Source organism: Paramisgurnus dabryanus, chromosome 23 (assembly GCF_030506205.2).
Source record: "Paramisgurnus dabryanus chromosome 23, PD_genome_1.1, whole genome shotgun sequence".
Lineage (NCBI taxonomy): Eukaryota > Metazoa > Chordata > Actinopteri > Cypriniformes > Cobitidae > Paramisgurnus > Paramisgurnus dabryanus.
The window spans coordinates 614,178-641,079 of NC_133359.1; the positions used below are offsets into that span (position 1 = coordinate 614,178).

The following is a 26,902-nucleotide window of genomic DNA, read 5'->3' on the forward strand; positions in this document are numbered from 1 at the left end:
CCAGCCAATCAACCGGGTCTTTTTATTAATGCATTTCAAGTACTCCAAAAAAAATGACATCTCTTCGCACAATACGTTCCGAAAAAATGTTACGTAGAAATGTTCAAAGTGAACGAAACTGAAGTTACTGTATAAAACACAGTGAACATTTACAGACAGCAGAATTAATTAATCATCGGTTTATGTTTTTCATTCATTTTAAACTTTAGTGATCAGCCTATTTTCACCTACAACATTTTGACTCAATTAAGACGTTTTCAGTGCACGTTCCTCTATAATGTTTCACCAAGACTATGAAAAAAAAAAGATAAAAGTCAAATACAGGCAAATATTCAATCTCCTCTATTCAGTCCAGACCACCACCACTTCACATTTCTCCTGATGTTTCTCATCTTCAATGGCAGTATAGAAAATAAAAACCTTCATGTGCACAAAAGTTCATCCTGACGCACACTTCTAGGTCTCCGAGGGAACGTCTCTCTGTGTGGTCGGTCTGGATTTCACACACTTGTTTTTTTTAAGAGGCAAACAAAAAGTATCAAAATTTATCTTCAAATATAACAGATAATCTCCAGTTACTGTACATAGTTTACAAGAGAAGAGGACAGTCTGTTTGAGATGAAGATGGACGAGCAGAAAACTAACGTCTGTCGGAGCTGTGATGACTTTTCTAAAAGTTCTCCGTCTGATGGTGTGAGAAATGTTTGAAAACATCACAAACCCTGTGTAATTCACCTCAAACAGGCAGATTTTAGCAGGCTGTGATGACTGGACAGACAGACGGTTTAATGCGATCAGCTGACTGAGAGGAATCTTTTCAAACGTTTCAGAAGCTGGAGAACATTGATGCTATGACTCACTGAGGTCAAAGTCTAATGTGTTGTCTGACCCTGAAGCTTTCAATCCTTCTCCTGGAGGGCCACCATCCTGAGTTTATCTCCAAACACAGACGATCTGGATTCACCGGCGACTGCTGAAGGTTGGAGAGTGGCAGGACTGTGGAGGTCCAGGAGCAGAGCTGATAAACCCCTGGCCGACCCTGAGGTCTGATTGCTCTGGATGAGTTCCTCTCATGGATCTTATGATGAAACTACACTGAATCATTACTACGGGGACACGTCAGTGACATAATGCTTTAAATGGGCCTTCAAAGACACTAGCAGAGACTGGAAAGTAAATTGTCATGCTAAACGCTCTGATGGTGACCGCTTCATCACTTCAATAATGCTTTCATTTCAAATAAATACAGAGATCAGCTCCTCGCAAATATAAAACAGCTTTGAATCCTTCTGTCTGTGTGTCCTTCAGATTTAAACTGATGAGGAGATGTTGGAGCAGTAAACCTTCAGGTAAATCATCATCAGTACTGATATGAAAACTTCAGTTGAGATCTTCTGCTCTATATACATGTACCCTTCATAAACCAATACATTTATTAGTGTCGTGTGTGTTTGTGCCGTGCACATTCCTCATTCAGGTAGGCAGTAAACAGTACATTTGTTTTATGAAGTCATCTGGAGGTGCAGTGTACCTATACACAACGAGAACAGCAACAAAACATTGTAAACATGTCAACAAACAAAAACATGAGATGAAAAATGTAAACGCTAAAATCGATCGCGTGGAATGATGAAAGAGAGCTCCGAATGATCCGTTTCTCCTCGATCGTCCTGAGTGTTTTCAACAAAACTTTAACGGTAAAATCTCTTTATCGACAGTAGAAGAAATAATTTGTTCTCACATATAATACAACTCGTATCGTTTCTCTGTACAGCTGCGAAATCCGTACCGATCCGTCGGCTTCTGCGCGCTGGAAAAGGGAAGGCTTGACGTTTCCGGTCATACAAAATAAAAGTCCTTTTCTGACGAAGTCTGACATTCCCTCTGAGGATGGACGCTGCTAAAAACATATTTCTGTATCAAAGCAAGTGTCTGAAACAGAAAATAGAACCGAAGAAAAACTACAGAAGTGACTCTATCTACAAATAACCCCACTCGAGTACTCCGACGACAAGGAGGGCAGAGAAAACAAAAGAAAAAAGACCAAATAAAAACGTAACGGAGCTTGTTCGGTGTTTCCCACAGCGAGCTGGGAAGTGTGCACGAACGATGAAGTTCATTTCTTTTCACTCCAAAGAGAAAACTCCAGACGGCTGGATCGGGCTCTGAAGGGTGGAAGCATTATGGATGTAAACCGCTCCAGTTTAGTGCATGACTTTAAAAGAAAGATTATTTGTGTGTTTATTGTGAAGATCAGAAGGGGTGGACGGGTTTGCTGAGCCGGTTTTGATTCTTTGGAGTAAAGCCCGCTGCTCCACTGTCAGTCTGAGAGAATCTACATCTAAAACTATCAGAGATCTGTGTGTGTGTGTGTGTGTCTGTCAATCAAAACAATCTCCTCCTCCTTATAGTCTAGGATTAGGAACGAACAAATGAACGCTCTTCTCTAAAAGTTGAGATAAAGTCCTGGCCCTGCAGAAGGTCAGATGTGTTTCTCCAGTGTGACTGTGGACCAGAGGCTTCAGGCGACTGCAGTACCACTGATGTCAGGCACTGTGGGGGCGCTCGTGGGTCTCAGCGTCTCATCTGACCCATCTGGTAGTTCTCACGGGGCTGGCGGTGGTGACGTTGCGGCTGGGGTTGGCGCTGGGCTTGACGTGGAGCCTGCCTCTGGTTCTGGTGAGCGTGAGGATGTTGGTTCTGGTGTTGATGAAGTTGCTGCTGTTGGTTGGCGTGTTGAGCTCGTCGTCTCTTCAGGGTACCTTGGTGAGAAAAGATGAGAGAAATTGCATTACACTTAAAAGACTTTCAGAATCAACAGTAATACTGTAAACACCACAGTTACATCATCATCATCATCATCATCATCATCATCATTACGCTGTGACTAATTCCTATATCACATGTTCATCCTTCTGCTCCCCTACACTGATGATGTTATATATTTTGCTTTTAAATCTGAATGATTAAATGGTGTATCATTGAGCGTATCTGAAGGGGCTTTAGACCTGAGGTAATTTACCTGGCAGTGGTTTTGGAGGTGGGAGTTTAGGGTTGCTGCTCGGTGTGTGAACGCTGCAGATTTTGATGAATCCCGCCATAAGCATGATGAGTGCGATGCCCATGAGTAAGACTGCCCACCAATGAGCCTGTGCAGAAATAAACACCACACGCTGAATAAACACAAGCAATCTGAGCAGCACAAACATGTAAAAAAAACACAGACAAAGACACTCACCACTATCCACTCGGCGATGTTCTCGTAGAGCTCCGGGTTAAAGATGGCTTTCTTGAGTCGTGCCAGAGGACCGTCGGCGTCCACCAGACGACACTTCATAAACACGTCGCAGTAACCTTTGAAGTCGTTGCAGGGCGAACCAGCCTGCAGGGTCGTCACTTTCTTATTAAAGAAACGGGCCAGACGCTCGGAGCCGGTACTGCTGCATGTGCTCGGGCTCACTGCGGACACAAATCATTTCAGGTCATGATTTTGTTGATAGTCATTTTAAGAGTTTATTTCAGACGCTATAATAAAACAGGTGGATCTATATGCAGGGATGCAGTGAGCCTGATAATGTTGTGTACATAAAAAAGTAGCTTATGTGTGTGAAATGAATAAACAGTGCCTATAAACAGCTGTTTAAATCGCAGTCAGTGGAGGCTTGGACCCGGAAATGGCATTCCTTATGAAAGTAAACAAGCGGATTACATTTTGATAAATGGAAACAAAAATTTAAAGCAACAACAAAAATCCCTGATACGTCATGACTTGTACAAAAAATTCCCTGACTTTCAATTTCTGGGAAAGACCTTTTAAAAATCACACGATATTCCAGAAATTACATGACCAGTGGGAACCCTGTAAGGAAATCATTCCAGAATGCTTCTCTTCTCTCACTGAACATCTAGTTTCACATTAACATGATGGGGTTGATGGGTTATAAATGCAGTTTCATGAGAACAAATATGAATATTAGAAACATAACGCAGAGTTGTTATTGTGTTCCTACTTTTCTCCATGCAGCAAACGTGACAGAGTTCGGTCTCATCTTTGCCGTCCACACTGGCGCAGGTGCAGACCTCCAGACCGTACTTCTCACAGATTGAGCCTGAACAGCCCTGAAACACACACACACACACACACATTCATAAAGCACATGAGGTCATCCGTTTGATTCTCGGGGCGATGTGATCCCTCGCTCGTTCACTCACCCCGTTCAGACAGACTTGTGTGTCTCCGTGGCAGGCGGTGAAGTTGGCTTTGGGCTCTGAGGTGGGACATTGGGCCGACGCTCCGTTACACATTCCCTGATGAGCGCACTCGGATTCCTCTCGACACTTCTCATTGCGGCTCTTGTAGGAACATATGGGTGTGCAGCAGGGACCCTGACTGGGGCTGGACACATTGAGATGTCTGTTAATCTCTGGCTCCTGTGTTTCTACAGATGTGAGCGAAGCCGAATCTTACCTGCACACTTTGTGGGGTTTGAGTTTGCATTTCTTGTTGTCTGGCTGATTGGCATCATAGCAGCAATCCTCTTTGCATTGGTCGCTGTAGCCACAGTCGCATTCCTCACCGGGCTCGACCAGACCGTTTCCACAGATTGGCTGCCCAGATTCTGTCCAATCACACACAAGCACACATCGTGTAAGTTAACAAGTTAGGCTGCCTCCAAATACCCACGCTTGCGTGCCGTCTTAGCCACTCGAGAGCGCGTGCACGTGACAGTAATGTCACATCTTAAAATTGGCAAAGTGCAGTGCCCTTAACCCACACAATCTCAAATATCACTTCTGAACTTTATATTTCTCACATTACACTATCTCAAATACTGCTTCTGAGCGGATACAAGGCTAAGAGTATCACATCGTGCATCATGTTCAGGATGTAAATCATGAGACTTTTGCCCTAGCCCCTAAGCTTTCATCACATAATTAGAAACAAAATTAATTCAGGGACTACTGAATAAACAATAAACCTTAATAAAGATGCATGCACAAATTTAAAAGAGTTTACAGACACAAAGAATGCTGCTTATAAAAATTTCAGAAAATAGAAAAATAAAAAATAATCTACAAAAAAAATAATTTGGTGAAAAAGTGAATGTGTTTATGTGTTATTTTATTTAAAATCTTCACACCCACTAGAACACTTAGGCTAAATACAGGATATACGTCATGTAAGTATTCAAGTGCAAAGACCGCAAGTGTGGGTATTTGGACGCAGCCTTAAATTGGCTCTGTTAGACATCTAAAGTTGTTTTGAGGAAGTAAAGTGTGACTGTATTCACCAGAACAACAGAATGAAAGTCTGTGCATGAGCGAGATCTTTCTATTACTCACCCACGAAACAGGTTCCCCGCTTCTTCTCAAGCACCTGGCTGATGTTTTTGATGCTGCACACCGAGAACTTGTTGTTATTCAGCTTGTCTCCTGACGTTGCTCTGGCATACATGATGTAATTTCCTCTTTCTTTCTTGTCCTGGCTTTTTGACTCCCCTGGAGTGCACTCTGACCCGGAGTCATGCTAACGGGCCAAAACAAAAAGAATCTCTCACACATTACAAAATTTAAACTGCACACACACAAACACACTACCAGTTAAATGTCTTTACTCAAAGCATATTAGTTATGGGAAGAAATTTGGACACGGTTCCATTTTAAACTTTTAGATCAAACGTAAGAAAGATAAAATGGGTCAAATATGTCGGACTGGCAGTACAGAAGCACTCAAACTTACCGGCGACCCAAAGTTGTGTCCGACCTCATGAGCGAATGTTATGTGAGAGACTTTAGGAGGCACGTGAGAGGCGTAGTTCTGTACCGTGATGATTCCAGTATTTAAAGACTTCTTCTTACCATCAGAATATAATTTACTCTTCTCACAGATTCCACCAGAACTGCCTAAAACACACAGGCCAATCAGTAACCAATCAGAACCTCTCATTTATTAAACACATAAATCATAGACATAAATCATCTTAAATTAAAATCTTTATCATGCAGAAATATGAAATGGCTGGCGTACCCGCTGGTGCCCCGACCCAGGCCAGACCCAACACGCCATCATCAAAGTCTCTGTCCGTGAAGACGTAGGCTAGGCAGTAATCATCGTGATTCTGTTCTGAGTTTAGCTCCAAAAACTTCTCCACACCGATATTGGCGAAGCGGAACGGGTTTGAACGATCTCGCTCGTCATTGGTGGTGTTGATCTAAGACGACCCATAACACTTTTAGTTGTAATGAAACCAAAACTACAATAACAGTGAAACTGATTTCTCAGTTGAGAGATGTTAGGAGCAGCACCATCTGCTTGACTTGTTTGTTATACAATATATTGTTTCATCTATTTTATATCATGTTTATAGACATACATGTGTATAAGGAGTGAGATTACCCGTATTCTCTTGACCATGAAGCTGATGTTGCGGATGCCCATGAAATCTGTGCCCTGATAAATGGCATCGATGGCCTTCACATGACTGGAGATCTGAGCAGATGCAGAAGATGATAAATATGACACAAAACAAACAATGACTCTTATTTCACCAGCTGACACGAGCGTACATACCTGAGCAATGACGGCCTCTCGGGTCTTATAGTATTTAAAGAACAGATGATCTGTCTGGATGAAGAGCTGACATGTGTTCTTCTCCACCTGAGTCATCCTCTTCCTCCTCAGCACAACAGGATCATTTACTGATGTTTTCTTCACGTTCACCTCCTACAACAGAACAAAAGCATTTAGACACAAACTGGTGTGAGACAGAGCGGCCACATGCCCAACACCACCCGCTCACGGTCCGTCTCCACGGTTCTGCTGAGTTTACATGAAACGCCAACAGTGTAGAAGTGGATATACGACCTGATTTTAAGACAAATGCCATCATAGTAGTAACGTTCAGGCCGGTGAAGATCAGCAGTAAACACACAGTGAATAAAGAGTAAAACAGATTCTTATGTTGATCCTCATAAAAAATAAACACTTCATTTATTGAGTCTTTTAGATGTAGAAACAGAGATTTTTTCCTTTCAAATCGTCTGAATGGATGTTGACACACGCAGCAGAATCTGTTGAATGTCTGACCTTCGCTGGTTCATCCACGGCAGACGTCTGATATTTCTTCATTCGATCAAACACGGATGAATCCGCACAGCCGCCTTCTGGACCGTATTTATGAGGATAATCTTAATCAAAACGAGAGAAAAAATGAGATCTTGAGGTTAAAATAAGGCTAAGGTTTCATCTCTCTGTCTGAATATTAAATAGTTACTGAGTTAAAAGAAACCGTCTGGTTGAACTAGCGGTGGAAATGACTGAGATAAAAAAGACCTGACTGAAACAAGCAAACCTAATCCTAACTGCAGGACATGTTTTTTTATTATGTGATAATAAACCAGATTGAGTTTCTATGACTTAAATCCACTCACGAATGTCGTCCTCGTGGTAGATGACCGAATGAAAGGGAACGTTTTTGTCCTCCAGGTATCGTTCAGCTGGTTCAATGTAATACGTCCCTCGATGGGTCTGAACGAATCCATCGAACCTCCCATCTACGACAGAGCCGTGGCTCAGAGTGCCCTGTTCTCCTACAAAACAACAGAATCAGAACCTGATCTCAGATCAGTGCCTCTATATTATCACACGAGAAGAAGGAAAATCTTGACAGAAAGAGCACAGCAAATGACATGAAACAGGCTGTTTGTTTTTGTAATCTTATCTGAAATATAAAATTGTTTAATAATGACAGATATTATTATTTCTGGATGAAATCTGCTGAATGAAATCCTGTCAGAAGATCAAACATTATCAGTTGTGTTAATTTGCTCTGAATGGACTCTCACCATAGATTTCACCGGTGTAGATATGAGAGGTGTCATAATCCACCTCCTGTCCAGACATCTCCAACTTAAAGTCCTCAGAAAACATCCTGGTGTCTCTTTTCATCCGCAGGTTAAAATGTCTGTGAGGGGGAAGGTCAGGCAAGACATAAAACTTACATACACTCCAATTATATTAACATCAAAAAACATACAGATACAATACTGAACAAGAACTTGACCCTGAACTTAACCTCTGCAAAGCACAAACTTATGACAGTGACATAGAAATATCTAATGAAATCTAAATAAAAAAAGATCAGAAACATTATTTTACATCGGATCAATGTCATCACGTTTACTTTAGATCCTAATAGTAGATTTTTAATGGCAAAAGATGCATTTGCACTGGCAAGAGCTGTTAGTAAATCTGTGCCAGGTTGCATGAAAGCTCTTAAGCTAAGAAATCCCACAGATATGAAGTTAAGGTAATGAAACATGGGCTGCAAGAAAAAAACATAAGGGTTCACTTAAGGAACCAAAAAAAAGACCCTTATATGCTAAAGTATTCCCTCAAGTTCTGCTATGCGTTGCTACCTTAGTACCCCTTATTCCTTAAAAAAATGAAGGGATCATAACACCAAACACGGTGGGTGATTTTATGATTGTTTAAGAAATGGCTTCTCCATTGGCGTGTTTTGACAGAGATTATTGTAAAACACTTTTAAGGGTAATGGTGACAGTAAAGATGTTTGTTACAATGCTTTTAAAGAAATCTCTTCCTCTGGGAAACCCTCACTTAACCGCACACTGGCCATTAGTCTAAAGTTATAGTCTGTTGTGAGAGCACAAAATGTTTCCTCATTGCATTGCCTTTCATCTAACCCTACAGCCAAAGTCATTCATAAATGTAAACCTTGATCAAGACATGTCTACAGTCAGATACTGAAGATGATGATGAAAACACAGATCTGGAGTAGTAGAGATGTTTATTTACCTGCCGTGAGAGTGAAACTGCAGATGTAAGAAGCTCTCGTGATGGGTCAGAGCTCGTTTGGCTCTCTGGTGAGCTTCATGAACTTCATCAGTGTCGTACGATAGACCCTCATAGTGCCGAATATACTTGTTTAAGGGGTTGCTGTAATAACCTGTTTATGACACAAACATCACTGCGTTTGACAAACACTTATGGAAATATCAGAAATATTACTTTATTCACTGCTTATATGAACAAAAACTGTTATATAACAGAAGTAATATCAAGATCTTAGAAATTTCACACAGATAATGGTTGGTGGATTTTTTGCTCCATCATTAAAACAGCGTTACAAAGAAAAATTAAACAGTGCTGTTATACAAAATATTAACATAGCTATCCAATCAGATTAACACGACATAACTAACTGATGTATGAACACACAATTAAATATACTTCATCGTCTTATATTCTTCTGTGGTTTAAAAAACCTAAGGGCTGACAACAAAAAAAATGATGTGTGAATATCAGGGATGAAACTGATCTGCTCATCTTACCAAAGTCATAACTAAACTTTGGGATTTGCCTTTAGAATGAAATGGTCTATTATTCCCTTATTTGAAAGGGTCATGAATAATAATGTTGAGCTCTGCTCTGATTGGCTGTTTCTCCTTCAGTAGCTCTGTGTGTGTGTAAACAGATCTTATGTTTGAGTCTCTATCAGATTTTAAGGAATAATCAATTGTTTGGAGATTGTTAATTGACGTTTCTGAGTGGTAAGTTTGTGTTTTTTTTTCAGTATGGACCTACAAAACGTAACTGTCAATAGTAGAAATTCAGCCTAAATGTTAGCATATAGCATTAACTAGCATATAACCCTAACTCAGCAGTCACAACTTAGTTGTTATCATTGTAACAACATTGTACTTAATTTACTGTTAGGAGTCTTACATCATGACTGTAACATCAGAAGGAAACAATTGTGTTTGAGGCTCACAATATGTTATTATACCATGTTCACAACTCTTATTATTCATCTATGACTACATAAATACAGTTTTATGTTCTACACAACCTTTAAAGCGTCATGAAACTCCGCTGTTTCAGCTCCAGTCTACATCACTATCATTTTGAAAAATGCTATTTAAATGGGCGTTTTCTCCTAATGTTAAAATTAACAGATACTAACATTGTCTTTTATAATGTGTAACACATCTTACTTTGTTAACATCTAAAAATAGTGTTGGTTAGCGTTTCATGACGCTTTAATCATTATTTATTTGCCAAATATTTACTGAGTAATCCAATATTTTGTTAACGGAGGTGAAAATAAGAATGTTCATTTAAAGTTTGGAGGGTGATAAATGACTTTATAAAGATGGGATGACAGCATTATTGTTTTACTTTTACACAGAGATTAGTTAATCTATTACTAGAATCCTTGTACATTATAGCAAACACTAACTATTTAAAAATGAAAAGAAGGTGAATCTCACAGTCTATTTTAATCTAAATAAAATTGTATTATTGTAGCATTTATTAATGGTTGTAATTTAAAAGAAGATTGTTTTTACACATTCTGTCAAATTCTAACACAATGTGCTAGCATCAAGTTCAAATTGGCTTTAAAAAAAAACTAATGGCTTTTAATAAATTACATTATTGATCATCACTGTGTGTTGTGAGTTATTAAATAGACTTTATATGGACAACAACAAGAAAAAGCAGAAATAAATGTTACTGTTATTATTTAGAAATATTCAAAACTAGTGATAAAAAAATCTAACATTTTAGCCTTAAAATATATACTGTAGTCCATACATACAAGTTATTTTAGTGTTACTGATGTACACGGTTTTCATTTAAGAGGCTTTTTGTACTCAATTCACTCAAATCTGGTGCCGTCTAATCTAACACGCTTCAAAACTCACTGTTCAAATCCATCACATCTGCTCTTCAACAAAACACCAGCGATTGGCAGATGGAAAGCAAGAAATGAATTTAATAAACCATAAATGATCAAAAGGCTCAGATTGTCAACCTTCAGGAGCCATTCAAGTGTTTTGATAGTACAAATGTTTGAAGAGTTAAAGTAAAATGAAAAGTGTTTGGGTCAATGACAACACATCCGGCTTAATTTGGTTAACACACCTAGTTATCTCTGTGTAAAAATAAACTAATGATGCAGTCATATTTTTAATGCCCCTCTGTAATTTGGCTCAAAATATTATGTCATATTTGTTATTTTGACCTTATCTGCAAAATAATGAATTGGTTCAATTTTATAAAATACTTTAATTGATCATAAAGTTAGTGTAATTAAACCTCAGGAAATAACCCTACTACCCAACAGCACTAACTTTTATTTAATTCAAGTTTTAAATTGAAATGTCATGAAAAAGTTTGAGAAATCAGTCAGTAAATATTCACCCATGACATTTAATATCATCATCATCTTCTATAAAAAAAAAAATAAAAGCACCCAGTTCTGTATAAATGTGTGATGAACGATTTCTACATAAACTCATCCTACATCAATAAAGAATATCTTGTGAAAATATCATCTTGATATCTTTAATATTGACTGAGTAAGATTGTGACCAAGTTTTTGAAATCAATGAGTAAAATCAAACTTTGATGTTCCTGATATCTCAGATTATGAGACTTTAACCTGGATTACACAAACAGAGTCAGAGATGATGAGCACACACTTCAAATCATCTTTTCTGCTGTTTATAAGTCTTCATATGATGAAAAGCTGGACTGTATAATACAGGAGATGTGTTGTTTTCAAATGAACACGAGATGGTAAATGATGTTGTGTGATGATGATTTTGTGTAATGATTGTATGTGATGCTGTGTAATTATGATGTTGTGTGATGATGGTATATGATGCTGTGTGCTCATAATGTTGTGTAATGATGGTAAATTATGATGTTGTGTTAATTGTGATGATGGTAAATGATGTTGTGTAATGAGGGTATGTGATGCTATGTGATGATGTGTGCCTTTGATGGTTCTGTGTGATCATGATGTTGTGTGGTCATGATGTTGTGTAATGATGGTCTGTGATGTTGTATATAAGGATAAATAATGTCGTGTGATGATTGTAAATCATGGTGTCTCATTCATCCATTTTAAGCTGGATGTGTTAGCCAGTTATCCTTGAATCTTTTAAATATCGGAGCCGAGCACCGGACGCGCGCATCCTCGCTTGCATTTAACGAATTTCATCTCTTAAAATTCATCTGTGATCGAAGCCGTCGTGAATATTAACGGTACACCGGCCGATCGACGCGTTTTGTCACAATAACAGACGCGTGAAGGTAGCGGTTTTAGCGTTAGCAGAGCTGCTCGCGCGAGCCTTATCTCAGCGTCAGCGCATAAAACGCGACGCGGGATTAAAGACGCACTCACCTCGCGCGAATCCGCCACATAGGAGGCACAACAGCACCGATAACAGCACCGACACCGCGGACAGATGCATGTTTAGTGCATGGATGACGGACGGGCTGGGTTTTATTGTTTACAGCTTCAGTCTCGGGTTAGGGTCTTTGCGTGCTGACGTCAGACGCACATCTCAGACCCCTCCCCCACTGATACTGCAAAGCCACAATCACAAAAATGAGTTTATAAAATAAAAAGTGATGACATTTTAATAAAGCATTATTAATAGATGTGTCAAGCTTCTGCACATTTATAAACAAATAATATAAGAGAAACATGATTAGGATTAAACCTTATCTCTTACATCAATCTAAGCACTGAATTATGAACCTAAACCTAAATTCCAATGTTAATAACTATTTTGATCTATCTGTTGAAATTTGGCATTGAAATTTTAAGTTCTGACAGTTACTAAAATATTAAAGAAAATGTACTTGCTCATTTCATGACATGACCTCTTTAAACATTTCTGCTTTTCCTTAAAATGTTTGTTTAATTTTCCTAAGGGTTAAACCAGCTGAGTCTAGATCCAGTCTAGACCCCAGGCTGAAGAGGATGAACAGTGGAGATCTGATGGCTATTGTGTTTAATACATCATAGAGGTTGAGAAGAATGAGGATAAATGACATGGAGTTTTGGCTCTTTCCTGTCATTCCTGCATATGTTTTCCACATCAGACCGAAGGGCAGTCTCTGAAGACTCTATGTCCTTTACTGAAACCAGATCACTGACTATACTGTAGTTGTAGTCCAGTCAGTACTAGAATTGTTTTAAGCAGAATCTGATCAAATGAGATGGGAACGGTTCCTGTAGTAATGGTGGATATGTTTATAATGTTGGAGTGATAGACTGTAAGAGATGAGAGCTCATAGGGTCAAGCGGACCGTTGGTAGGTCACGTAGTAGAAAGATGAGTTTTGGAGACCTCAGTCTGTTGGAGGGAGATAAAGAGAAGAGTTGAGTATAACCGTAAGATACTGAGATACAGTAGTGACGGGTTGGGGTTGCATTGTTCAGAGAACTGACTGCTGATGTCAGCCGCATGTGTAAACTGTAACAGGCAAGAGTTTGATTAAACAGACATGACATTAAAGCTCTTGTGTGACTCTATAGCCTCTCATCTGTCATTCACTATGGCTATGGGCTAGTTTCTCAGACAGGGTTTAGATTAATGCAGGAATAGGCTTTAGTTATATTAGAATATTGAAGTAGTTTTTACAAACAAACCTTACAAAAAATATATTAGTGTGAAACTTCAGACAAAACAATAGATATACGATACATCAGTACAAAGTGTTTTAAAGTTAAGGCCCCCATACGGCCAAAAATAAATGTCTTTGGCCAAAAATATGTTTACATATATACTAAATAAAATTTTTAGAAAGTAAAGCTTAATTAAAATTGTTTTTGAATTTGAATGAAGTTAGTATGAAATGTATAAAGTATAAGTATAAAATGTATAAGGTTGCAGTTGAAAATATATTTCATTTTAATCTTTTCAATCCTGTTATGTTTACATGTTTGTAACATACAGGGATTTTCTTCCAATGTGACATGAATATAAATTCTTCAAAATGTCATTAGTTTTAAATAATTATATAAGAATTATATATACATTATAATTATTATATCATTATTATAAATATATTAGTGAAAAATAAATTTTTGTAAACAAATTTCAAAAAATATTTCAGTACAAATTTTTTATATTTGAAAATATATATGTTTGTCATATGAGCTGAGACTAGGACAAACCCTTTCTGTGAAACTGCCCCTATTAGTTCTATATGTGGCTTTCTGTAGGGGCTTTATTGTCCAATATTAAAGGGATAGTTCACCCAAAAATGAAAAATCTCTTATCATTTACTCTCTCTTATGTTGGTGCAAACCTGTATAAATGTATTTATTCTGATAAACACGAAAGAAGTTATTTTAAGGAATGTTTGAAACCAACCCGTTATGAGCCCCATTCACTTCTGTAGTACTCTTCCTTTGTGTTCATCAAAACAAAGACATTTTATAAAGGTTTGTAACAACATGAGTGTGAGTAATGAGAGAATTTTCATTTTTGGGTGAACTATCCCTTTATTTCAAATGTACTACTCACCATGTGTGGACCGAATAAATCCAGAATGTTAAAACTACTCATTATTAAGAAAATGCCACATTTTTTGCTGTTTACGGAGATGTTTTTGCGAAAATCTGAGCGCGCTCTCGTGGTGGATTGTGGAATTGATATCGTCGAAAGTATCGAAGAGGTATATAATATTCTTCTGTATCATGCAAAGAGGAACGAAACGTGTTTTGCTGTTTGTTACCTAGACAATATACACGATATGATTTCAGTCTTTCTTTAGGTTTAACAGTGTAGTGCGGCAGCTTGCATCCAAAAGCGTTGCAACACCTCCATCTTCCGGATTGTTTCGTGTACTGTTCATCTCCTCATCATCACATCAGTCCCGTCATTATTAAGATATTCCAAAAACTTTTTCCGCATTGTTCTTTCTTTCTGTCACTGACAACCCAAGTTTTCTAAATTCTTCCATTATCTTTTCGATCTGTTGTTCATATTTTCTGCACTTCAGCGCACATCTATGGCTCTACTAAAAATAATAATTCAATCATGCAGCCAATCAAATGCTTCAGTGAAGATCACGTGACTGAGTGCGGAAGAGGTCGCGCGCTGTATGTTGATCAGTCTATCGCGTTGACCCGTAAACAAGCTGACGCGAGTAAAACAACTCAAATATCTTTAACTGTTTAGCCCACATTCAAACACCACAGTCTTTAACCAGCAGGTATGTGTTTATTGTAATAATTATAGTAATAATAATGCTTTTGTCCAGTTATATCTGTGTGACCCGGTAACTTTTGTCCTACATTTAATGTCGTATTTATATGAAACCTCTTATTTTATCGTTTTATGGGTGTTGAATTTTTTTCATAAAGTAAACAATATATTGTTTGTGTTTATGTAAAATATAAATGTTAAGTTAACTTAACCTTTGCTACTTTAACTATGTCATAAATACCATAAAATCAAAACATCAGAAACGCGTTTGCATTGTAAGCATGTTTTGAATGTTACGGTCTTAACATTTACTGTAGTAACCTTAGTTTACACTGAAATATTTAACCATAGTTTTGATGACAGATATAAATAGCGTAATTTTATGACGTATGTAAATATTGTATTTATTTACATCATACAAACTAAATGACAGATTGTGTGTTTATTATTATGGTAGTGTGTTTGTTAAGGGAAAGATTGTTAAAGACACAGATTGTGTTGACAGGTATCAGACTGTGAGTGAAGATGAGAAGGTTTTGGTCTGATCTCGTGACGCTGATGTGATGACTCTCGTCTGTCTGCTGGACTCCTGTATGCTGCATGTATGGCGCAGACCTGGCCGACGGGCATCAGTCTCTCTCTCTGTTTACCCGCTGAGGAAGCCGTTATGTCGTCTGTACATCAAAACACCGTCGTGCAGCACAGAGAGACTCACGCCAGGCCGGAGGTTCTGCTTCTGTAGGTTTCGGGTGGAGCCCTACACCAACATCTCTAACTTCAGCACAACGGTGTACCGTGGGTCAACAGACCTGAGATATGGCATGTCGCGTCTGCGGAGCACTTTAGATTTAATCTCGAAAGCGGTGAGCGTGACCCAACTAGACATTCGGTCCCGAATCGCCCGACTCAAACCGAGCAGCAATCAAGAGGCTGAGACTCAGGAAGAAAATCCAGAAACGCTGTCAGGTAAAGAGCAAGAGAGATTGTCAAACTTAACTCCACCTCCTAATTTACCCTTGACTCCGCCCACTGCCACAACAACTGAAACTCTGATAAGGAAAAAGCTTGAAGTGACAGCCGCCTGTCACAGCACCAATAATGTAAGCGTGACCTCACAGACTGTGAAACCTCAGGACAAAACTGCAGCTCCGCCTACAAGCTCTGTCACAACTCAACAGACCACACCCCTTTTTCACCCAAGCTCCCTCAGCATTGACCTGGGTGAGACCTACAGTTACCTGTCTCATCATATAAACTCTTACTTTGGCAGCTTTATTAAAACAGAAGAGAAGAAATCTGTGCACGCCGATCTGACACAACAATATGAAAACGATCAAAGTCCTCATGAAGAGCGACAGCTATCAAAGAACGAACCCTCAACCCCAAGTTCAGCTTTCACTGTGAGTAAAGGGCTCGGGAATTACTTTACCCACTCAGCGCCGAGCATCCAAACGTTTGTGGGAAACTACATCACCCCGCTGGTTCCCAGGTTCAGAAATGAAGCTAAAGTGAATGCAAAGGAATGCTCTCCAGCTGAAAACAGCAGCAGTAAACCCAACGAAGCCTCAGCGAGTAAAGATCAGCGAGACCCAGATGAGAGAGCCAAACGTCTGCTGCTCCAGAGAGAGAAGGTACCTGGAGACTCCTAAAGCAGGAGGAGAGGGATAGCTCACACGAAAATAAAATCCTCTCATCATTTCTTCACCCTCATGTTGAGTTTCTTTATTCTGTTGAACACAACACGTTTGATGGTACCCATTGACTTTCATAGTATTTGTGTTTCCTACTAAACCTGGATATAGTCGACTGTGTGCTGCTTACCATCAGAGCAACATGAGGGGAGGAGTAAATGATGACAGAAATTTCAGTTTTGGGTGAACTATCTCTTTAACTGGTAATGAAACAATGAAATGTCTTTTCTGATTGGCTGTCAGTTAGTCCACAGTAGGAACAGAAATTCAATGACTTCATCAGCATAACCCCCAATATAGTTTTACTGTTTTAAATTCACATGTTAACGGTAAAATACTGTAGATCAGGGGTCTTTAACTACTCTTTACTCAAATTTAAAAAATGTAAATATGATTCGGGCTAAACTTTTACCCTTATTTTTACCTGTTATATTTTGTACTTTTACCTATTTATATATGTTATAGGCTAACTTATGTTGTTTTTGTTACTTAGGTCATATATTTAAAAACAATAAAAAACAAAAAAGATGCACATTTCTTTCTTGTATCTAGTATTTTACCTTTTAAATGAATTACTGAAAACTCATATTTTCTTTTTTAATATTTTAAAAACAATTGCAGTTTAACATTGCAAAAGCTGAATGTTAATAGTTCAACTTAATAGTTCATTATTTGTTTATATCTTTAACTTTCGTAAATTGTTACATTTCAAGTAAACATATGCATGCAATCACGACATATAGCCAGTCTTCTCCTAATGACTTAAATTGCACTTCATGTTTATAATATTTATAAAGTATAAAGGCTAAACTGCCTTTCCACTGTACACGGCATTTGGACACGACTGTCTGAGTTCGCCCTCTAGTGGTAGTCGTATTTTAGTTTAATTATAAATCTGTGTCAAAATAGGAGAGATGCTCTTTCCAGCACATTACCCTTTAATATACGAATATTCACCATAGTGGAATAAATAAATGAGTAAATAAACACCTATGCCAAGTGTTATTAATGAAATTAAACCAAAAGGGATTGATAATTAGTAATTTTCTTTGTGGTTTATTGGCCGTCATTTGTTGTGTACAGTGGAAAGGTGGCTTTAAAGCGCTGATTTTAAATCAGACAAAGATGACCGTCAGGCCGCCAGTTGTCTGTCCCTGCTGTAGATTACACATGCTTACTGACTGAATGTACATGTAATGTGATGCACTGTATGATGAGATCTTATGTTCAGGCCTTTTCTGGGAACTGTTTTTAAAAATAAACTCACACAGATGCTCATAGCATGTGAGGCCTGTCTGGACCTGTCAGTGAGATAAATGTTCATGCAAGCTTTGATTTCCAGTTGAATTTATTCTTGGTATTTGTCAAGTTTCGACAAAAAATGCAGATGTTATGTTTCTTGTTCAGATCATTGCTCGGGTAAGTGTGGATAATCGAACCCGGGCTCTGGTCCAGGCTCTTCATCGGGCATCAGACGTGCGACTCTACATCAGTAGGGTTGAGGAACTTAGTCTTCATCTGCTGAAGTTTCCAGAAACACGATCTGTAGCCGTCAAGGCGAGTGCTTTGGTGATTTTAACCCCAGCCATCATTGGTCATCCAGGGAAGAAGAGTTTCTTGCTCTTTTCTAACATGTTAAATCTCTCTCTCGGTCTCAGGAGAAGGTCATACCGTGTCTGCTCCGCTTGCGCCAGGCGAGCGATGTGTCCCTGAAGGCCGCTGTGAGGGAGGCTTTGGCTCTGGTGGGCTACATCGAGCCGGTGAAGAAGAGAGGCATCCGCATCTTGTCCATAGATGGAGGAGGAACCAGGTGACCCGACTGCTCTTAGATCTGTTTGCCGTTCACAAAACTTTTGTGGTTTCATCTTTGCATTCATTATGTGTGTTTCCTCAGGGGTCTGATGGCTCTTCAGGCTCTAAACAGACTTGAGGAGCTATCAGGACGACCCATCTACCAACTGTTTGACTACATCTGTGGTGTTAGTACCGGTAAGAGTCCTCTCTACTAATACTGCTACAGCAGCTTCTCTACGCCTGTGCCGTTATAGATGTGAATAAGAGATGTATGTGTGTGTGTGTGTCAGGTGCTATATTGGGCTTCATGCTGGGAGTCTTTCAGATGCCTGTGAAGGAGTGTGAGGATCTCTACAGGAAGTTAAGCTCGGATGTCTTCAGACAGAACGTGATTGTAGGAACGGTAAAGATGGGCTGGAGTCACGCCTTCTACGACAGCGAGATCTGGGAAAAAGTTCTCAAGTGAGTCATTGAATGTTTTTCTCAAACAATAGGAAAAGAAAATCCTCATCTCATTTCATCTTTGACCTTCCACAGGGAGAAAATGGGCTCAGATCTCCTCATTGAATCGTCACGTAACCCTGACTGCCCAAAAGTGGGTGATTTTAATTGACTTGAATGTCTTTCATATGTGTTTGTGAGTTTTGAGAGAAGTAGACTTCAGCTTGTTGTCGCTGTGGATGTTGTTATCCACCAGGTGGCAGCGGTGAGCACCGTGGGAAACAAAGGGCCACCAGTAAAGGCCTACGTCTTCAGGAACTACATCCTGCCGCCCGGGGTGCGCTCGCATTACCGCGGCGGCTGCAAGCACAAGATGTGGGAGGCGATCCGAGCGTCGTCTGCCGCTCCAGGGTATTTCCAAGAGTTTGCGCTGGGAAACGACCTACATCAGGTCAGACCAAACGTAGTTTGAGATATGCATGACACATTTAATGTTGACTGAAATCATCTGATTTAAGGTGTTTGAGTCTGCATGAGGATATGGCTTGTTTACCAATGTCTCTGAAACATATATAAGCTTTCACAGAAACAGACTGTGGGTGATTCTTGACAGAATGAATTTATGTGGGCCAGACTTTACATTGAGCGTGACACCAACAGCCACAATCTTTTCATGCTACAGTACCAGCAGAGACACACTCATATTTCCAGATGTCTGTGATGGTCATTGTCACATTGATCTGTGATGGTTTTCTCTTTACATTGATTTAAAGGATGTCAGTGTATGGTATATTTACATCATTTACTCAGGAAAACACAAGAGTCAGCATCACGCGTCTGTGTGTTTGATTTGTGATGGTATCAGAGCGGTCAGATTGTTTTCTTGTTTTACAGTCTTTGCAGAGGCAGCTTTCTAGATATAGCCGACTTTACTAGATGGGTTTATATCAGTCTATCAGCTTAAGTGAGATGTCTGATGGATTTTCAGGGTACATTTACATGACAAACATGAAATATATCCATGAATATTTATTATGGATGCTTGGCATATAGTTGATGATGTCACATTGTCTATGAACATGTAATACAGATGTGCACGATGTCACTGTTTCACAAATTTTGGTTTGTTGTTGTGATGTAAATGAACAGCCGAAGCGCATATAAATGTGACCTGTTAAGGCATAATGCTGGTTTTACTCACTTTTAAATTGGAGGGACTGATGGGTAATTTCCAGTAATCTCCTCTTCAGACTGTGTGTTCGTACTCCTGTCTCCAGTCGGCTCACGTAGATGTGCACACGAGTCTTATCTTTTACACCGAGTCGAATGCAGAGACATTCAGTGTTCACATTTGTAGCGGTCTGAGTGTTGAATAGGCTCTAGGCATTATGGGAAAGTGTCACAAGGTTCCTATCCTGTGATTTTCCTCAGACACCCACAGTGCCGTTATGTGACACAATGAAGCTGTTGTGTGGTCAGTGGTAAATTTGCTTCTGATCTTCTTGCAGACAGATGAACACTTGACTTCAGAGAGTCTCAATGAGTGATGTCAAAGATCATTCACCATGATAGATTGTGTAGTGTGATATTATCATGCAGAAGTGATGCTTTCTGGATCACCCTAAACTTTTATAAAGCCTATGAGCATCAGTAATCTCTTATAAGAAACACAGTCACAGGTGTGTCATTATTGATTGTTTTACACTTACATCAAACCCATCTCATCCAATCAGATTTAACACCTTTTAAACTTGAGTGTATACATTAACAGTCATGCTATTCACACAGTGTAAACATCACTGTCAGATCAATACAAACACACACAGAAAAAATTATTCATTCAATGTACTAAATTTTTTTAAGGTAAGTAGACGAAATCAACATTTAAACAAAAGTTTTTTATTTAAATATTTTTTTGTTTAAATGTAGCTTAAATAATTTGATGGCAACCACTTATCTTAAAAAATTAAGTACATTGAATGAATAATTTTTTTTCAGTGCACACTCATTTCAAACACATCCGATTAATTTCCTTATGATGACTCTGCAACACACGTGAAGGTTTAGTGTTTAATTAGTGTTTAATTTGTATTTGCTGATTGAAAACATATATAAAGTCAAATAAAGTATTAGTTTAGGTTTGTGAGAATTATCAGCTCTGGGTCAGATCATAATATAAACAACAACACAGTGTTTCTCATGCACTGCACTCATGTCATGGGATAATATCATATCTGTATCTCTCTCTCTCTCTCTCTCTCTTTCAACCACATGGAGCTCCCACCTTTGGGTTTTAATTGCCACAACTTGAACCTCACTTACAGCAGAGGTCAGAGGTCACAGAAGAGAACTAGTCAAGAGTAATGACATACTGTTCTGTAATGACCTCGTGCACTGACCAATCAAATGTCACGTCTGTCTGTCAGTCACACAGAATTGATCTCTGTTCTTTATTAATATCACTGTATCGTGTTTTAATCTGCAGGAATCTTTAACAGATTTAAACCTCATGTTTTTGTGCTTTTATTTCAGCGGTCACTGACACTAAACACACATTCATTGATTCAGTTATACGGTTAGGAGTGATTATGACTGATAGCTCAATGTTCATCCAGTTTACTGAAGTCAGATTCTGTTCAGTAAATGATTCAGTTTGATCTGAGTCACAATAACACCAGAAACAGAAAATAAATAAACAGAGAATTGATGTTTTTAAAGACTGAATGAGCAGTGATCAGAATGACTCAGTCAATGATCTGATCTGATCTGATCTTTCTGTAGAGGAAATATCTCGCCTGAACCTCTCTGACTTTTGACCCGTTGTGTTTTTGTGAGTGACATTAGCAGGTCAGATCTTTTAAGAGGAAATGAACTTTGACCTGTCAGTCACTGGAGGCTTTAGCTTGATCTCCTCTGTAACCTTGCTTTAGAGAAAATATAAAGACATTAATCTTGTGTGTGAAGTTTGTGTTGTCATGAAGTTTCAGGATTGTTGTGGTATTGAATAAAGGAGTGACGTTTAGTTTTTGTTGTAATATAAATATTGAGAGATCACTGGGTAATTTTCATATTCAAATATACAGTATAGATATTTTTACTGAAGTATTGCTGTGTTTGATATTCTAGTGATAAATCATAGCTGAAAACTCCTCCATAGTCACAGAGGTTTTTAAATCTTGTACTTTTCTCTCTTTCTGAGTTTTCTCATCTCAGTGTTTCTGCAGTTATTGATAGGAATGAATTATTGAAAGGACACTGAGTCATTCAGATGAACCTAATTTACAGAAATCACCTAAAGATCTTCACACATCTGTTCTCTTCATTCAGTTGTTTTATGTAAATGACCCGTGTGATCAGTGAGATTCCTAGACATTGATTGGTCAACTGTTTGTTCAGCTAAACCATTGATTGGCTGTTGTTGAATCTGTAGATCTGTATGGTGAAGACAAACTGCTTTACAATGAGCTTTAATTTCTTTTTAGGACAGGGATCTTTTGGAGGTGGTTTGTGGGTAGGCCATAACATATATCTCTCTGCTGTCTTTCACACTGACAGTTTATCTTCTTTAATGGTAACAGGGTCGTTGTCCTGTGGGGTAACTCTTCTAGAGCCCTTTTCCTCCTAAAGCATGGTCAATCTCCATATATCTGCAGAGCCTCAATAATGAGGCGTTAATCAACCTCGCTGAGCAAACATTGATATGAAATGAGTCTTTACTTCATTATTAGACAGTCAGACGTTTCTGGTCCGTCTCAGATGTTGCTTTCTGTGGAGATTACTGAGGCTCTGGTTAATTAATGCAGATAAGTCACAGGATACACAAACATCAAACACACAAGCCATGTCCCAATTCAAAGGCTGCAACCTCCAAAGTCTAAAAGTCACAAAAAGTCTCCACTGTGACGTAAATTATGTCTCATTTCAGTTCTCTTCGTGGACTTCCGAGGCTGCGACCTTAAAAGACTAAGTGCTCGCCTTCTGAGGTCGCTTTCTTAATAGTTCAGAGCCTTCAAATTGTGAATCAGCTACAGACATTACATTGTGTTCAGTGATCATCATCTGGACATGTTTTAAAGGTTCATGTGATGTCAAGACATCATGTTTTGGTTGGTGGGACTCAGAATCTGGAGTTTGATTTATGTTTACATTTGACATGAAAGCGGTTCAGTCCAGTCTGTATTAGTGATGTAGAATAGCTGTAGATGGTTTGAACTATAAGTTTGTGTGTTTTGTCTTCAGTGGGTAGGGTTAGCCAGTGACCTGAATGATCTGCTAAAAATCATGAGATAAAGTCAACATGTTCGGTCTGGCGTGTCTCTCTGGCTGTTCTGTTGTGATGATGAAGATGATGATGTTTAATTGTTTGTGTGTGTGCAGGACGGAGGTTTGCTGATCAATAACCCCACAGCTCTGGCCATTCATGAGTGTCAGTGTCTGTGGCCGGGTGTCCCGCTGCAGTGTGTGGTATCTTTAGGAACCGGACGCTTCGAGACCTCTGGCAGGAACAGCGTCACGTACACCAGTCTCAAGACTAAACTTACAAACGTCATCAGCAGCGCCACAGACACTGAGGGTGAGGCCGGTGTATGCACGCTTGTGTTTACACTGTATGAACCATATGCTGTCCAATGTTTCACAAGTCGTATCACAAATATTCTTGCCATTTCTTATGACGCAAGTAGATTTAATCATCCTCTAAACTAAAGAAGATTGGTCACAAACTAACACAAGTAGCTCATGAAAATGGAGAAATGTAGTTTGAATGTTTGTTTTCTGTGTGTTTTGCAGAAGTTCACACAATGCTGGATGCTCTTCTCCCTCCACACACGTACTTTAGGTTTAACCCGTACATGAGCGAGGAGGTTCCTCTGGACGAGAGCAGACATGAGAAACTTCAGCAGATGCAAACAGAAGGGCTTCGATATCTGGAGAGAAACCATGAGAAACTCAAACGAGCTGTGAATGAGCTGATGAGAGACAAGAGCTCCAAACAGAGACTGACCGAGTGGATTCAACTCAAAGCACACATGTACGAGGGTTTGTACAAACGATAGGAGGAAAAAAGACTTTCCTCACTGCCCTGCTGTCATCTGGGTAACAAAACACTCAGTGCCAAATTCTACAATCACTCAAAGACTCAATATCAAGAATGAATTGAGTTTTACTCCAGACGACAGATGTTTCCAGTAAAGAGAGATTCACATTATTCAAATAAAACTCAAGGGGGGTGAAGAGGATTTATTACATCATTTTCATTGTAAATTACCTGTTGACATGAAAAACTATAGTAAAAAGGGACCCCCCTAAAAATAATCTGTCATTATTGACACACCCTTATGTTTTGTGTTTTACAGATTTTTACTTATATGAATTATTAATTTATCATTTAGCAGTATTTATACTTTCTCAAACTTTATATAAAATGATTAAAATAAAGTAAAAACAGACATCAAAACATAATATCATGTAGACAAAATGGGCATCTGTTAAATCATTTGTGACTTCTTATATGAAATGTGTGATTTTACCTATAGTTGAAAGTACATAAAATAAGCTCCAATATTAAGTTGAGTTTTTAATATTAATGAGTTTAATATTAATAATTAATTTAAACCCAAATAATAACACTAATATTTTTATGTTAATGTGTAATGCAAAATAAATACCCACTGAGCCAATAACAGCGTGATCACAGAGCTCTTGACCATTCATATGACTTTTACCTCAATATATGAGAAGTTTTGTGACCAATCAGCTCTCAGCACCTGTGACATCATACAGTAACAGGTGTTTGTCTGATCCAGAGCGAATAACATGGGCCAGATGAATTCTGTACATGTTGTGTTTGTTCATGTTTGATCATTTATATGACTCATTGTAATTAAAAAGGTTTATTTTGACAGGACTGGACAAATGCCATAGACATTTTAAAGACAAAACACGCAGACACATATGTAAGCACTTCATGACATCACAGTACACTCATTCATACAGTATGAATCTGTCTGTGAATAACCTTTGACCTGTGAGTCCTTTAAACGTGGTTGTTTGTTTCTTTACATTAGTTTTAACTTTATGGTGCTGTCAGTAGTTTTATCAATCAGAGTTTTTATTGTAACATGCGTTTCAGTGTGTGGACATAATGAGTAGTTTAGATTTAGTTTTTGGGTACAGTACACATTATTAAAGTCCCTGTAAAGTCAATCTTGAAAATTCTTTCTGCACACATTATAAATATAAATGTTAGACACGTACTGCTGAAACACCACACAAAGACTGTAAACTACGTAAAACTATTATTTCTGTGTTCAGGATTATTTGGGCGGGGCTAAAACAGTGACTCAATGACACACTTGAGCATCCATCAGGTTGTAGTGACATCTGAAAGTTAAGATGGCAGCTTTCGGCCAGTGGGCGTGGTTTCAGCGCTCCCAGTGTTTGAGAGCAGGAAATACTGACAGATTTTCCAAGATTTTGATAACTTATTTGTGGCAATTTTTTAATAATGCATTTTTCTGTGTTGTGACAAACGCATAACACATTTAATATCTGACTTTACGGGGACTTTAAAATCATCCAATCCAGATGTAATGCAAGTATCTTTAACCACTGTTGTGGTTCGTCTGTATCATCACTCGTATTATTTGAATAACTTATGAAGAGTTTCAGAGGTCTTGATAAGATTTTGACAGCTCAAAGTTTTCCTCATGGTTTGTAGTTTAAGATGAAATATTGAAAACAAATAGTTTATTATTGAAGGAATTTATGCTAATAAAGTTATTGTTATTTAGTTAAATATTTAGTTAAATTAAATTAAAAGCAGTTGATTGTTTGACACAAATATTTACAGTATTGTTTATGACATCATTCACTTGTATTCAGATGTTATTTTCTCTGTACTGATATATAAACATAATGAAGTTCAGATTTATTTCACATGTGTGTTGTGATGTTATTCTCCTGCTCTCTGTGTCTGTGTATCAGTTTGAATGTGAATGAGGTTCTGACTGGATTTACTGAATCAGTTTGAATCTATGAAGTTGTTTTCCAGTAAACATCTCTGCAGTGTGTCTTTGATAAGTTAAATAAGTAAAAACTTCTAAAGATCTTTTGACGGTTGTGATTGGTTTTTTTCTGACAAATTAATAAAGATTTACCTTTTATTACTTTATATGTGTTTGTCCATTGGTATTGGAGTATTTTAGGAAAGCTTATGGTTCTTATTGTCATGATGGGATGTTGTTGAGTGATCATCGGGGTGTCGCTGTTGATTTCTGGGTATTCTTCTGGGTAAGTTCTTACATCTCTCATCTTACATCAGATACTGTATCAGATTCAGACCCAAGTCAAATCTAGAGATGAAAACTTGCGTAAGAAACCAACCCCAAGAGTCTAGTAATGTCTTATAAACCGCCCACAACACTGAGTAGTTAAATGTAAATATAATTTCATCATGATAGATTTTGTTTAACAGAGAAACACTGGATTACAGTAAGTTAAAAACCTCAGGAGTCCAGTAAGAGATGTGTGTGATGTTTCTGCTTCATTTACTGGCATTGTTTGATCTTCTGCTAAAGACGTCTCACTCATGTTGGATATATCAGATCAGACAGATTTATCAGCTTTAGTAACAGTAATGTAGGTCCTAATCTATATTTATATACAGTGCTACATTGATGCACACAACACGTGTTTATTTCAAACTGGATTCACAGAAATATTGAGTATCCTTTAGGGTTTGGTGTTGTCCCACTAAACACATACATACAGGAACTTCTGCAAAACACACAGAAAACAAACATTCAAATCTACATTTCTCCAAAAATCATTACTCTAATAAAAACACTCTTTAAATTTCATATAATATTCTCACAGTATTTTTATATCACATTAACCGCTTCCTCATTGTTTTTTGTTTTAAATCATGTATTTAATTTAATG

The 26,902-nt window shown here is 38.3% G+C and overlaps 2 protein-coding genes across 4 annotated transcripts; one reads left to right on the forward strand and one right to left on the reverse strand.

The window, feature by feature from the left end:
• LOC135768147 (disintegrin and metalloproteinase domain-containing protein 10-like) lies at positions 1-12,361 on the reverse strand. Of its 2 annotated transcripts, XM_065277299.1 has the most exons (16): positions 12,216-12,361; positions 8,819-8,969; positions 7,846-7,964; positions 7,432-7,590; positions 7,088-7,188; positions 6,572-6,724; positions 6,398-6,490; positions 6,029-6,212; positions 5,741-5,904; positions 5,344-5,527; positions 4,469-4,619; positions 4,213-4,396; positions 4,011-4,119; positions 3,239-3,459; positions 3,023-3,149; positions 1-2,762 (listed from the first exon to the last, which is right to left on the reverse strand). In XM_065277299.1, the coding sequence occupies exons 1-16, from the start codon at positions 12,283-12,285 to the stop codon at positions 2,575-2,577; spliced, it is 2,358 nt and encodes a 785-aa protein (XP_065133371.1). In that variant the 5' UTR covers positions 12,286-12,361; the 3' UTR covers positions 1-2,574. The 2 variants fall into 2 exon arrangements, with proteins under 2 accessions (XP_065133371.1, XP_073669339.1); XM_073813238.1 differs by having other exon boundaries at positions 6,398-6,724.
• A 2,549-nt stretch (positions 12,362-14,910) lies between these two features.
• On the forward strand, positions 14,911-26,128 carry LOC135768148 (calcium-independent phospholipase A2-gamma). Of its 2 annotated transcripts, none has more exons than XM_065277301.1 (10): positions 14,911-14,972; positions 15,541-16,666; positions 18,134-18,283; positions 18,385-18,536; positions 18,621-18,715; positions 18,811-18,982; positions 19,058-19,115; positions 19,218-19,412; positions 23,339-23,534; positions 23,750-26,128. In XM_065277301.1, the coding sequence occupies exons 2-10, from the start codon at positions 15,599-15,601 to the stop codon at positions 24,013-24,015; spliced, it is 2,352 nt and encodes a 783-aa protein (XP_065133373.1). In that variant the 5' UTR covers positions 14,911-14,972; positions 15,541-15,598; the 3' UTR covers positions 24,016-26,128. The 2 variants fall into 2 exon arrangements, with proteins under 2 accessions (XP_065133373.1, XP_065133372.1); XM_065277300.2 differs by having other exon boundaries at positions 14,913-15,042.
• Positions 26,129-26,902: the final 774 nt, after the last annotated feature.

What these genes read in the sequence shown, in the direction of transcription:
- LOC135768148 (XM_065277301.1), top strand. Translation starts at nt 15,599, where the DNA reads ATGACTCTCGTCTGTCTGCTGGACTCCTGTATGCTGCATGTATGGCGC. An exon ending in TGCTGCTCCAGAGAGAGAAG is followed by an intron (nt 16,667 to 18,133) that starts GTACCTGGAGAC and finishes TTTCTTGTTCAG; the next exon opens with ATCATTGCTCGGGTAAGTGT. An exon ending in CAGCGCCACAGACACTGAGG is followed by an intron (nt 23,535 to 23,749) that starts GTGAGGCCGGTG and finishes TGTGTTTTGCAG; the next exon opens with AAGTTCACACAATGCTGGAT.
- LOC135768147 (XM_073813238.1), bottom strand. Translation starts at nt 12,285, where the DNA reads ATGCATCTGTCCGCGGTGTCGGTGCTGTTATCGGTGCTGTTGTGCCTC. An exon ending in CTACCACGAGGACGACATTC is followed by an intron (nt 7,189 to 7,431) that starts GTGAGTGGATTT and finishes GTTTTGATTAAG; the next exon opens with ATTATCCTCATAAATACGGT. An exon ending in TCATGGTCAAGAGAATACGG is followed by an intron (nt 6,213 to 6,397) that starts GTAATCTCACTC and finishes GGGTCGTCTTAG; the next exon opens with ATCAACACCACCAATGACGA.